This window comes from Monodelphis domestica, chromosome 4 (genome assembly GCF_027887165.1).
Source record: "Monodelphis domestica isolate mMonDom1 chromosome 4, mMonDom1.pri, whole genome shotgun sequence".
Taxonomy (NCBI): domain Eukaryota; kingdom Metazoa; phylum Chordata; class Mammalia; order Didelphimorphia; family Didelphidae; genus Monodelphis; species Monodelphis domestica.
In genome coordinates this window covers 172,409,627-172,423,958 of record NC_077230.1, presented here as the reverse complement: position 1 = coordinate 172,423,958, position 14,332 = coordinate 172,409,627, and the positions used below count along the sequence as shown (strand labels likewise).

At 33.8% G+C, this 14,332-nt stretch overlaps 1 protein-coding gene across 10 annotated transcripts in view; it reads left to right on the top strand.

The window, feature by feature from the left end:
• The window catches only part of COBLL1 (cordon-bleu WH2 repeat protein like 1), a 200,086-nt gene extending 187,972 nt beyond the window's left edge, over window positions 1-12,114 (top strand). For all 10 annotated transcript variants that reach the window (XM_056793967.1, XM_007494279.3, XM_007494280.3 and 7 more), the window contains 2 exons: window positions 2,162-2,338; window positions 10,763-12,114. In XM_056793967.1, coding sequence (XP_056649945.1) covers window positions 2,162-2,338; window positions 10,763-10,849 — 264 coding nt within the window. In that variant the 3' untranslated portion in view covers window positions 10,850-12,114. The remainder of the gene's footprint in view (window positions 1-2,161; window positions 2,339-10,762) is intronic.
• Window positions 12,115-14,332: the final 2,218 nt, after the last annotated feature.

Genomic DNA, 14,332 nt, shown 5'->3' with positions numbered 1-14,332 from the left:
AGAGCTAGAAGGGACCTTAGAGAGCATCCACTTTTGCCCCTTAATTTTAAAGATGAAGAAACTGAGGTTAAAAAGTTTCTGATATGCCCAAAAATACACAGTTACAAAGTAAAGTCAAAATCTGAACCTGAGTGTTCCATGTCCAAACCCATTTTTTTCCCTTTGTACTGCTGTTCTCTCCTTTTGTTGTTGCTTCTTTCCACTTCTAACATTTATTTCCCTTGAGGTTCCCTTTTGTTCTTCCAAATAATTTATATTGTTATTTTTGCTAATTATATAAAATATCACACTGGCAATTTGAAATATCACTAAATTGATAAATTAATTTACAGTTTAGTTATTTTTATCATATTAATATAGCCTAACCATGAACAATGAGTTATCCAGTGTTTTAAGTAATTTCATTTCTGGGGGAAAAAATCCTCTGTGATTCTTTTAGAATCACCTTTTTAATGAGTTATTTCTAAAAATTTTCATTAGCTTTTCTGTTGTTGATATGGATAATTTGCATTTTTTTCTTTTTAGTTTAATGTTAAATTTATGGTTGGACTGAATATTTAATTGGTCACCAGGGATTTAATTTCTAAATCCCAAAAATGAATTACTAAAGTAAAATGGAATTTATGGTAGTTTATTTTTACAATAGAGAGAAGATATTAAGGAAGAGAGAGAGAGAGAGAGAGCTAGCTAACTAGCTCTGGCTTCGTCTGAGCCAGGTAGAAATTCTAAGGCCCCAGTCAGTGGAAAGGAGTCTCAAGAGAATGGACCTTTCCCAGAGGATCATGCCTCAAGAAAGGGGAAGGAAGGAAGTCAGCCTTTACACTCATCACATTGTCAGTTCAATCAGCAGATTCTTTTATCAGCCTCAACTCTAGCAGGCTCCACTCCAAGTGTCCCTCTTTACTCCAACTATTTCCCTTCAAGTGTCTCTGTGTGTCTCTGTATCCATTTTTAAAGACCTTTTTCTCTTGTGTCACTTCCCCTAAATTTTACATCTACTAAACACAGCTGAAGCTCCACTCCAGGACTGCCCACTCTTTCACACATGAGTCACAGACCTCCCACTCAGTATATGAAATGGGTGTTCACACCTTTTTGTGGTTAAAATCCAAAATGGGTAGATCTCCATACTCAACTTTAAGTACGGTGCTTTACACTTTGGAGATTAAAATCTAAAAATAGGAGATTACAATTTCATCTTCATAATCAAGGAAGAGCTAAGTACCTTCATTGTTACAATCAGGGGAGAGCCAAATCCAATCTTCACATTGAATATAATAGGAAATATGTTGAATTCATAAAGTTAAAGATTATTAGAAATCAAGGCAATAAGAAAATACAAAATAAGAAAAGCACATGCCTAGGGCTGATTAGCCCATTCACAATTCACTTACCACATCTTGCATGTCGAATAGAGAGAAGTGTGTGCTTAGAAGCAGAAGAAGAGAGAGCTTGGGAGGCAGAGAGCCCTTTAAATACTAAATTGTGTTCTCGCACTCAGGTGAGGACTCATGTGAGATTATAGAGAATTCTGAGAAGTATCAGGGACTTCTGGGGATTGAAGTCCAGGGTTCAAATCTCCATTTTACAGTACTAGGCATTTTGCTAGGCAGAGGAATCAAGAACATAATTTTTAAAAATTGTGTATACTGATCCAGAATGTCACCTTGATCCTTAAGTTAGCCATTTATAGTATTTTGTTTTTTAGAAATGGCATTTTATTTGAATTGTGGGACCTGTTTCCAGTTTTGGCTGCTAATAAAGAAAAATGTGAATTGTTATTTTGTTAAAATATTATTTAATTCTAGCACTATGATCCTACAGTTATACCATAAAGTGAACAGTTTCTCTTCTAGCCTGGACTCAAGGAAGGAAAAACTATACTCTTACATTGTATTATTTTTATTCCTTTCTGTTTTCAGTTGCTCCTAACACTTAAATCCTAGAAGTGTTTGATAATATGGGACATAAGGAAACAGCTATTAATGGAGGATAATTATAGATTAGATGTTTTTTTTTAGAATAATAAATATCTGAATTCCCAAGCATGCCATTTTTTGCCTGTGATCTTCCATCATTTCTCCTCCTCTACTTTTTCTCTCTTTCCTCCTTAATTGTGTTCATGAGGACCATCTAAACATTTTCCGTTTCCGATGTATAGGAAGCTGGCTTTGCACACAACGAACAGAAATGCCAGATACAGTCATCAACTGACCGCCCATCATTCACCCTTAAGAGACAAACTTCTTTAACATTCCAAAGTGCTGACCCAGAACAGATTCGACAAAGTTTGCTGACCGCAATTCGCTCTGGAGAGGCTGCTGCCAAATTGAAAAGGGTAAGCTTACTTTCATCAGATGGATAACACTGGACTTATTTTCAACATTGTCAATTTAGGGGAAATTGTTTCTGACATTTAAACCTGAAAAAGGACACTACAAGTGACTCCATAATTTTTTTTTTAGTTCAAAATGTATACACTTAATTAGCAGGAATTTACTATCCCTCCAGGTTGTGTGTGTGTGTCTGTGTGTGTGTGTTTTTTTTTAATTATAAGTTCCCTCTTACTCCTCCCCACAACAGTTTTTTTAACCTTCTAATAAATACAACATTAGATTAGCAAGCCAGATTCTCACATTGACCACATTTAAATACAGTGTCATTCTGGATTATAAGTATAACACCTCTAGTGGATTGTGTAATTATTGTCTTTCTTCTGGATTTGTGTTTTATCACTATGTTATTCACAATTCTAAAGTCTTTTGGTAGTTGCTTTTCCTATATAATGTTGTTGATATTATTTTAAATGTTCTAGTTCTACTCATTTCATTTTGCATCAGAACTTCACAGTTTATACTGAGCTTATCTGTTTCATCATTTCTTGTGGCACAATGATATTTAATTCCATTTGTATGGTATAAACTGTTTAACTATTCCACAATGGGTGGGCACTAGCTAATTTTCTAATTTGGTGCTACTTTTTAAAAAAAGAGCTGCTTTTTAAGTATTTTTATTCATACGTTTCTTTTTTGCCTCTTTGATAGCTTTGGATTCTAGTATTTGGCAGTATTTGGGACATAGCACTGAAACACTTTCCAAAACAGGTGTACCAAAACATATATCCACTAACAATATATATACATAAAGGTGCCTATTTCTCACAACCCCTCTAAAATTTGTCACCTTCTTCATTTGTCTTCTTCGCCAATCTGATGACTATAGGGTGGAACCTCAGTCTTGTTCTAATTTTTATTTCTTTAGTCTTTAAGATAATTTTTGAAATTTGGCTGTTGACAGCTTGATTTTCTTTCTTTTAAATTGCCTGTTCGTATTCCTTGGCCTTTTATCAATGGAAGAATGACCATTATTTCTGCAATAAGTTCAATATATAGCTTTTCTAATAAGCCCTTTAATAAAGAAACTTACTGTAAAGATCCTCCACCACTACCTTTTTACCTATTTACATTCTAGTTTTAATAATATCAAATTTGTTTAAAAAAAAACTTTTAAATTTTATATATTAAATGTTGTCCATTTTATTTTCTGTGATCTCCTTTTCTGTTTTTTTTTTTGAACCCCTACTCTGTCTTAGAAACAACTCCAAGACAAAAGGGCAAGTTCTAGGAAAATGAGGTTAAATGACTTGTCCATGGTTCCACAGCTAGGAAGTGTCTGAGGTCATATTTGAATCTTGGTCCTCCCAACTCCAGGCCTAGCTTCATATCCACTATGCCACCTAACTGCCCTTCCATTTCTTATTTAGTCATGATCACTCCCTATATCCATAGAGATAAAAGATACTTTTTTTCTCCCTCTTCTAAATTGTTTGTTATCTTTTATATCGAAGTCATGTATTCATTTGGAGTTTATCATCAGAGAGGGTGAGAGGTGTTGATCTACGCATAGTTTCTGCCAAACTGCCTTCCAGTTTCCCCAGCAGTTTTTTTGTTAAATAATGAATCCTTACCCCTGTAATTAGAGCCTTGGTTTAGTGAGCACCATGCGCATGATTTGCTTGCTGCTTTAATCTTTAGAATAGCATCTCTTTTCTCTTTTTTTTAACTAGCATCAAATTGTTTCAATAATTAACTGCCTTGTAGTATGCTTTAGACTTATTTTCCAAAATGAATTTTAATATGGTCCAGGTACAAAATGCATTATTATTTGGCAAGTCTGACACTAGTTACCAATATGAACTTAGTTAATTCCTTTCCCTTCTCGGAGCCTCCCAGTCATCATTTATCAAATGATGAGGAAATTAGACCAAATACCCTTGATTCTTCCAACTTTAAATCATTGTTCCTATTTGAACACAAAAAATTCTTTCCTCTTTATTCTGACCAATTATTGCAGACAAATAACCATCTTTGAAAAGAAAACTGCAAAGAGGTAGTGTTGCCTGGTATCTAGAAGTTGGCCTTCAAGTTAGGAAAAACTGGGCTGAAACATTGGCACTATTGAACATTTTTGTTCCTAGACAAATCACTTAATTTCTATGGGAACCAAACATCTCTAATCTTATATGATGTACTACTAAACTGATGTAGTTTAGAGTTTCTGATTCAATTTCCTAAACCTGATATTTATTCTATTTCCTCCTTTGTGTCCTTGCACGAACTGTCCTCTATGTCTAAAATGCATTTTCTTTGCATTTCTACCTCTTAATTTACCCTCTACCTTCCAACTTCTTCATTGCTCAGCTCCTTAGCAAAGATTTTCCCAAATCACCCTTTCACTTTATCCTCACTTATTAGTTTCATTTTGCTCCCCAAATTATCTTGAATTTATGTGTCATGCACATTATGTCCTAATCCTGAAATGTAAGTTCTTTGATAGCTATTTCTTTTTTATTTGCAATTCCCAGCACCTAGTACAGTGCCTGAAATGTAGGAAATATTTAATGCATGCTTGGTAAATTTAATTGAACAGAACAATTTATTCACATATGGAGCAAAGACATTATATAGAGAGTGGACAAGACAGGTGCAAGTGATTCTGGGTAAGGCATCCCAGACATTTTCAGTTCAGTCAGTTTCTTCTTGTGGGGCAAGAGTTTGATCATGTAAGAGGCCACTACAAAAACACCTCAGGCTCACAGCTGAGCAAATGTGGAAATTATTCCAAGTCATTCTTTTGGATCCTGGGAGGAAAATATAAAGGAGAATTTCTTATTTTTAGAATATAATAATTTAATAATTATTTTAATAATTTAATAATATATAATAATAAATAATATAATATTTTTATAATATTTTTAGACATAGAATATGTGATTTTGATTTATTTTTTTATCTATTTGTCAAAGTTAAGTTTTTGTTTGCCTCAATAGCATCCTTACTAATGATTTATTTAGTAGGCAATGAAAATAGAAAACTTGTTTTATATTATGACACATTCAAAAGATTTAGGAGTAGGGAAAGTACTTCCTAAGGTTAAGAAAATTGGATGTCATCATTTGGGGAAAGTATTTATCATTTCTTTACCCTGCTCCCTAAAAAGGAATTTAGAAATGATTCTTTGTTTTAGTTTACTCAAACTCCACACAAAGCTTTGTTAACTGTAGTACTGCTCTTACTGTCTCTATGTAAAAATCAATGGAAATATTAATTATTTTTCATGAATTAATTAGAAGAATCTGAAAATTAATTTGGAACTTCTTTTATTGCCTGAAAAGTTAAACTAGCTGGCTGCTGTACACTCAGTATCTTTAAGAGTCCAGTTTGGCAGTCCTTTCACATACAAAGCTTTCACGGATTCAAAGATGAGCTAAGAGAAACGTTTTAGAGAGCCAGGGCTTAAATGTCTAGAACTTCTTATCATATCATGCACAACAGATAACAAGAGTAGCTCACCCTTAAATGCCACGTCATAAGTTATAAATTCTTTTCCTCCCCACAACCTTGTGAGGTAAGGAATGAAAAGAAGGAAAGGAGGAAACTGAACCTTGGAAGGTCATGAAATAGCTTGTCTGGGATTAAACAGTTGGGAAGTGACAGAAAGGGTAGGACTCCCAGCTACAAAATTTAGCGTTCTTTTCTTTATATCCATTTCTTTAGGTTTTTATTGTCTAAGAAACAGTCATCACTTCTAATAGAATACTAAAGTTATAAAGTATTAGTGGCAGAGAAAACTATAGAGACCACCTAAGGAAGGCCCTGAGTTTAGAAATGGGAAAACTGAGGTCCATAGGTATCAAGTGTTCAAATTCAAACAAGAGTTAAATGGAAGACTTGGGATGAAAAGCTAATACTCCTGACTCCTACTGTAGTGCTCCATCTCTGCAGTACATCAGTAGCTCTCAATTTTTGGCCTCAGGACCCTTTAAAAATGTTTTGAGTCCCAAATTCTCTCTCTTTCCTGCCTTCATTCCTCCTACACCTTCCCCCATGAAAAGATTTTTGGACATCTATTGAAATAATTATGACTTTTGTTGGTTTTGTTGTTTTATTTGTTTTTTTTTTTTTTAACCCTTACCTTCTGTCTAAGAAGCAATACTGTGTATTGATTCCAAGAGAGAAGAGTGGTAAGGGCTAGGCAATGGGGATTGAGTGATTTGCCCAAAGACACACAGCTAGGAATTGTCTGAGGCCGTATTTGAACCCAGGACCTCCAGTCTTTGGGTCTGGTTCTCAATCCACTGAACCACCCAGTTGCCACTTTGGTTTTTTTATTGATATGATGGTTAATAATACAACCCTTTACTCTCTTAAAAAACTAAATGCCAAGAACTCTTCCCCCTAAGAGTTTTCATTGATATGCCACTTGTGTTTGTTGCCAACCATTTACATAAAATAAGATCTTCTTAGATGATTAGTTGGTGCCAATATTGGATAAACACCAGTAAAACAGCAAGGCCAGTTCATCTATAGTCATTCATTTGTAGGGCAAAAGTACAATTTTGCAGATATGATAGTAACTCAGTCTTCATGTTACAGCTAAATCTTTAATTCATAGGTCTGGTTGGCCTCTGGAAAACTCCACAGTATACTCATGAGCAAATGAAAGTGGAAAAAAAGTAAATAAGATCTTAGAATATAAAAATAGTTTTGAAGTTGAGGACCCCCTGAAAGGCTCTTGGAGGCCTCCAGAGGTCTGCACATCACACTTTGAGAAAGGCTACACTGCACTGTGCTATCCCCATGCCTTAGACATGCACCTTAAGTCATATACTATTGTTATTTTTAGTAAAAATCAGTTAATAGCCCATATGTATCATTAAAAATGGACAGACACCTACAAAGTCTTCATTCCTCACTCTGGTCTATACCTATATACCATCTTTCTTACACCACCATGCAGAAAATATTTCCTAGTTTGTTTCAAATGATGACATTTCTTTTATGGAACAACAATTAGGTTGCCAAATAAAATCTCTAGTGATTTCCACAGTGGGTTTAGATGTTCAGCAGAAAGTTGGCTTTGTGTTTCCCTATGACTTGGCTCCCAGAATGTTCAATTTAACTTCAGGTACCAACCTGCCTTATGGCTGATGTTCACACCACAGCAATTAACCTTAATTATAATGGTTAGATTCACATTAGAGCAATTATCTGGTTGATTGCTCTAGAGAGACTATAGTCATAACTGACATAGCATAGACATGTCATGGATTTTATACCTAACCTTTTAAAATTCATCCCCTCCCCTGCCCCTGTGCTCAACACACTCACAGAGGTCATTTCCCCCTTCTTATTGTACAAAGAGGGGACAATAAACCTAGGTGTGTGATTTATGAGCTGCTTTTGATGTTAGGATTAATATATGATCAGCATATCCTTTTAAATTCAGGTGATTCCAGCTGAACTAATTTTTAAACAGAAGGTTTTTTGAATTATATTGTTTATAAGACACCTGGTGGCACAGTATTAGTTATTTTTTTTCTTTTAATTATGCACATGTCTTTTCATACACTGCTTTGAATTAGAATATAATTTTTAGGAATATATCAAACTAAGGAATAATTTTTATTATTTCATCTGAAAAGTACTATTCAGCTTTGGAATCATTCCAAAAATAGACCAAAGGCTAGAGATGGGAGGTTAGGGGGGAATCTTTTCAAGGAGCTTAGTCTCCTGCTGATTTCTCTCATATTTTCTTGGACTGTTTTTTAGCTATCAAAAGCACACCTTTTAAAAAAAAAGAAAAAAGAAAAAAAGAACTACTAATGGCAATCCTTTTTTTTAAACCAGAAGTTTAAAGGAATTTTTCATAGTTTCACTGTAGAGAAATAGAAATCTTATAATTTTCATGACAATTCATCTTAAGAAGTTAACTCTAAAGTATAGTTTAGTCATCAGTAATTTTACTGACAAAATCTGTTGAATTCTTATCTTTTTTAGAAAAAAATAATTGAGGATTTAAGTTTCAACCAAAACTGACTTCTTGATGTCACCAACCATTGCAAATTAGATGAAGCAAATTGGGGCAGTTTTGAACCTTATTAATGGAAAGGGTCTGATGCTAGCAAATGTTTTCTCTTCAATATGGTCCTCATTAAAATCCCAGTTTATTATAAACAGTAAATTATTCTTTCCCCTCTTTAAAGACTTAAAAAAAACCATTTTAGGTATTTGATTTCAACTAATAGTTGTTCTCCCCTGCCCCTAGAGTACATAAGCTATAGAAATGTCATTCAATGACAGCTCACAGTATTTCCAGAGAATAAAAATACATATGAGAAAGTAAGTTTGATCATAATTTTAAAAGATCAGGAGCTCTTACACAGGGGTTCATGGACATTGTGATATATTTTTATATCTGTGTTATGATGTATTTTGGTTCCTTGTAACCATTTCCATTTTATTTTGTGCTATTGAAAACATTATTCTTAGGAAAAGAATTCCATAGACTTAACTAGAATGCCAAAGGAGTCCATTAATGAACTGTTTTCAGATCAAGTAAAGAAAACAAAAGAAAACCAAACCTAAGGGAAAATTTTACTCTTGGCTTCTTCCCCTGGGTAAGGAAACTATCTCCTCCTTTACCAGCACCCTGTCAGTTTAACATATTTGTCCTAATGCCCTAAGGTTATTGAACCATGGAAGGGGTTTTCTGATGGAATACTGAGAGAAAACTGATTAAATGTGATTTACTGGTACTGAAATAAAATAATCAACTGGATTTGCTTTCACAATCTCATTTACACATATAACCTCTCCCCCACCCCCATACACAAACATTATGCTTTTATTACAAAATATAAATGGCATTTGACAATTCTTTTACCAACCGAGTAGCTTCCCCTTTCCCAATCTTAAAACATGACTTTTACCCATAAAAATATCAACTATAGTGTAACTATGACTAGTAAAGAAACATACTGTTATTAAAGCTTGTGAATAAGACATATTTCATCTGGCATAGTTCTTGCTTCCCTTAACTTGGCATGTGTGAAATCCAGAAATCTGATTTCTAGTCTAAATGAATCCTGTAGATACTTTTCTCTCTAAAAAGGAAGCAGGTGAATGAACCCCAGTGGTCCAAGGAACCTATTTACTTTTCTTTCCTTAGTATATTGCCAAAATATTTGCCCAGGATAGATAATATGGCCTTTTGCATAGCAGATCTTTTTCTAATGTAAACAAAATAAAATAAAACAATTGTTTTGTCAATAATCAGTAATCTAAATAAATCATCTTTTTTCCCCTTTCCTCTGAAGTATTTCCAATCAGGTTTACTTTTTAAATGTATTTTTTTAATTAATCTTATAAAATAGTTGTTAGTAATAATAGTTGGCATTTATATATGGTGTCTTAAAGGTTGAAGACTACTTAGAGGTTATTTTTTTGAACTTCACAACAACTCTGTAAGATAAGTGCTATTAATTATCCCCATTTTACAGCTGAGGAGACTGAGAAGGTCAAGTGATTTTCCCAAAATCACACAGCTATTAATCTTCTGAGGAAGGATTTAAACCCAGATCTTCCTTACTCCTAATCCAATGCTCTTTCCATCATGTTGGCTGGGTAGCTGCCTTTCTCAAAGTATGGTTCCACAACACCTAAATGTATCTTTTTATCTAAGGGATCTAAATAAATTTACTTAAGGTTTTTAATGTTGAGAGTAAATAGGAAATTCAGGTTTCATTGTATTTAGTTTTCAGGTTTATTCATAATGGTTTCATTAAATTATTAACATGATATAGTATCTTATTTATCTTATCCCTTAGAAGCTTATGAAACTTTCTGGTCCTCATTGTCCAAATTATTTTGATATCACAGTATGACTAACATAGAAATAGCTGAGGATTTTTTCTGTCATTAAAATATATGCATTCTTAAAATGGAAAGATTTCCTTTTCCTATAAATATGGAATCTGTGTCGGAGGGGAAGGTCAAGGTAGGAGAAAGTCAAAGTCCACATTTTAAAAATGGTTTTGGAGAAATTACTGTGTTTTTCTATGTTCTCTCTATCAGGTTTTAGAAGCCAGAATTAAGCTCGCTAAAAAAGCTCATTAACAGCTTGGATTGCAGTCTGTGTTTGTGCTCCTGTCCTCTGAGTTGGTTTAGTCATTTTATAAAGACTATGATGTGTTAATGGATTATTTTACTTGTTTGTTGTGAAAATAACAAATCTCTCATTTTTAATTTCATGGATGAGTGATCATTGATTCCTAATGATTTATCCTTCATTGAACAATAAAATACTAAATGTGAATGCTCATAATTAAGCAGTAAATAAAATGTTCTAGTGAATGAAAACTTGAAATTAGGCAGCTGCATGCTCCTAAATGAAAAGATGTGATCATATGTCTCTCTTTTAGGTTACCGTTCCATCAAATACCATATCCGTAAACGGAAGACCAAGACTCAGCTATCCAGTGTCCCCTGAAACACAGTCTGACCATTAGAGATATGAGACCAGCTATTTTGCACTTTACCACCACCTCTTACATAGTCCAACATAATGCTAATTGAGATTTATTGCAAATGTAAATTCAGGTATATGTTAATATATATCGTCTATTAAAATGTATGAATTTTGTGCGATGGCTTTTCATGCCAACTGAAGACTTTCTGGAACATGTAATTTATAGTGATATTTTTGACTATATGCCTTAAAAACTGAAGATGCTGCTGTAGAATTTTTAAGATGCAGTGCAGATGAGTTTCAGTTTTTGAAATGAAAAATAATTCCATTTTGTTGATTTCATTGAATTATTTGTAGAAACATATTGTACAATGGTGATTTAGACAAAAGGATACATTTTTAATATCCTTAGGTTTATAGTTGTGTAAGTACCTTAACATAATGTATGAGTTAATAAATGTCTGCCATATGCTGCCATGATGTTACTGTTAAATTAAAAACTTGTAATAAGCATAAATTTCAAATCTTGCATCCTGCAAAAAGAACCAACTAAAAATACTAGTGATAACAAATGACTGTCTTTAGATGAACATTGGATTTAATTGTTGAATCTTTTTGTGCCCAAAATTCTTCCTCTTGTATTTTTTTTCCCATGGGAACAATGCAAAATCAGAGTCTAAGTGATGGGATAGTAGTTTAATATTATAGACATTCTTTGCATCTAGTCTTGAATCTTTGAAATGCACAACAGAAAATTTAAGTATAAATGTTTTTTCTGTATATAATTCTTATAGTATCAGGGCACACACACCTGTTCTTTGTACCAGAAGCCTTAAAATATCTTTTGTCAAAATATTGATTTTTTTTTTTAGTAATAGTTATTTTATTTTTGATGTAAAGGGCCAAAAAAGTATAGAATGTGTCAAGATTAAGCAATTTAAAATGGCTTTTGGAAATATCAGTCTATTTTAATTATAGTAATGTGATATAATAGTAATTATGAAGCTTATTTAAGATTGAGATGCTATTATTCTATATATTAAAAATGAGTAAATTAACATTGGAACACTTAAAGAGGTGCCTAATTGGTGGGGGTTGAGGGTACACCTGATTGTTAGGCTTACAGTTTTTATGTGGTACTTGTTTTTCCACAGAAGGAACAAAATTGTTCATTTATTATCATAGTTTTGGGTCAAACAAGATGATTGTGAATTCTGGTAGATTTCTACTGCCCCTGGTGGGATATTTGCCAGTTTTGAAAGTATGTTGATCATTTTTCCAATTAAATAAAAATTATCTTATTTATTTTCGAGGACATTTTTCTTTAAAAGGTGGTTTGTATCACACAGATATACATAAGAATGTTGACATTTAAGCTGTCTTACACCTATGCTAGGGCTGGATATATTAATTAAATCAGATATGGATCCCATCTCTGACATTTTTCTATTGAAGACATAAAACAGGCAGACAATTGAATACATTCCTAAGTTTGAGTTTTCTGATCTGAAAAATGGGTCAGGTGGCTGGCAGGAGTTGGGGAGAAGGTCAAACTAGATTACCCCCTGAGATAACTTCTAATTCTCTATATGACCTATAAACATGTACTGAAATGAAATATATTAACAACAAAAAAAAAAGCTTCCACAAATATTGTGGAGATGAGAAGTAAAGGTAAAGAAACATTTGGAAAAAATGGAAACAATTTAAGCAAAACAACATCTGTGAGATATTATAGTTGTTTTGCTGTTATTGAAGAGCTCCTTGGGTCCAGTTTATTTGACACAATTCTAATAATATGAATTAACCTTGTTTCCCAGTCCAGAGCAAATTAAATCAGATATAACACAATTAGTTGGTTGGAGGGACTGGTAGAAAAAGGTATGCTTACAACTTTGAGAAATAATAAGACTTCGTGGTCAGCTACATGACACAGGTAACAGGGTGGATAGAGCACCAGAGCTGGAGTTAGGAGGACCTGGGTTCAAATCTGTCCTCAGTCCCTTCCTGACTGTGTGACCCTTGGTACATCACTTAACCCTATTTGCCTAGCCCTTGCTCTTCTGCCTTAGAGTTGTTACCAAGACAAAAAATATGGGTTTAGAGTAACACTTCTTTCCATCTTTGCAGAGGTGAGGCACCATGACTGTGTCACATTGCATCTACTATGATCAGACTTGGTTGATATTTGATTATTTTTGCTCAACTGTTTTTTTTCTCTTGGTTATTTGTTACAAGAGGGAACTCTCTGGGGAAAGGAAAGGAAATATTTGGAAATAAAGGTGGTGAGAAAACAATTATAATAATTTGATAACTTAAAAAGGTCAGGGACAAGACTAAGGCTAGATTTGAATTCAGGTCTCCCTGACTCCAAGCTCAGTGCTCTAGCCACTGTGTCAGAAAACAGCCATTTGGGCCATTTAATGTAGGATCAAACATGCCTTAGCAATATACTACTATATACAATATACTATAATATACAATATTGTAGCTCATAGTCTTTCACAGTAAGTTCTGAGTCATCAAGAAAAGTTTGAAATTGTATTCATTATACCCAAATAATGTATGAGATTTCTAATCAAATATATTCATTTTTAAAGGACACAAAAGGGATGAAAAGTAGAATGTTTAAGGAATAGCCCCTAAGTACTGCATCTGAAGTTATTTCTGATAAAATTTGAGGGAGGAGGCAGCTGGGTGACTCAGTAGATTGAGAGCCAGACCTAGAAACAGAAGATTCCTGGAGTCAAATGTGGCCTCAGATACTTCCTAGCTATATGACCCTGGGAAAGTCATTTAACCCCCATTGCTTACCCTATACCACTCTTCTGCCTTGGAACTGAGACACAGTATTGATTCTAAGATAAAAGGTAAGGATTTTTTGGTTGGTTTGGTCTTTTTTTTTTTTTAAAGAAGTATGTCTTGAACTCTTTTTGTGAGTCTAAATTTGGCTCCTACCAAGACCAATGATCACTCTGTTTGCTGATTGAATGTTACAACATTTTTCAATGTTAACAGCCATCCATATGTAAAAACAGGTGTGAAATCTTATAAAGTGGAGTCACTTCTAGATCATCTCATTTGGCAACCATCCCAGCCTTTTTTAGTTTATTCTTTCCAGACTTGTACAATTCCCTGTTTGTTGACATTTTCATTAACTGGGGGAAAGGAGAGGAAAAGGAAAAGGAAAAGGAAAATCAGACTGGCCAGGTTTGCAGTTGGTCTCAGCTTAGTGAGAAAGGAAAACTAAAAATCATTAAAACAGCAGTTACTAATATCTATCCTGACCTCATATTTAAGTGGTTGTATTAAGTGATACATTGCCCCAAAACAGAGAACAGCATATATGCTCCATTTTATCAGGCAAAAGGACAAGATCTACAGTGCTCAAATATGCTATCTCCTTAATTGTATGCTCTTCCCTTTCTTTTAAATGTCGCCACTCTCTTGAAAAATCTTCTTTTGCAACCTGAGTGCTTCTGATTCTTACAACTAAACTATATTTCTTTTTTTTTTTGTCCAT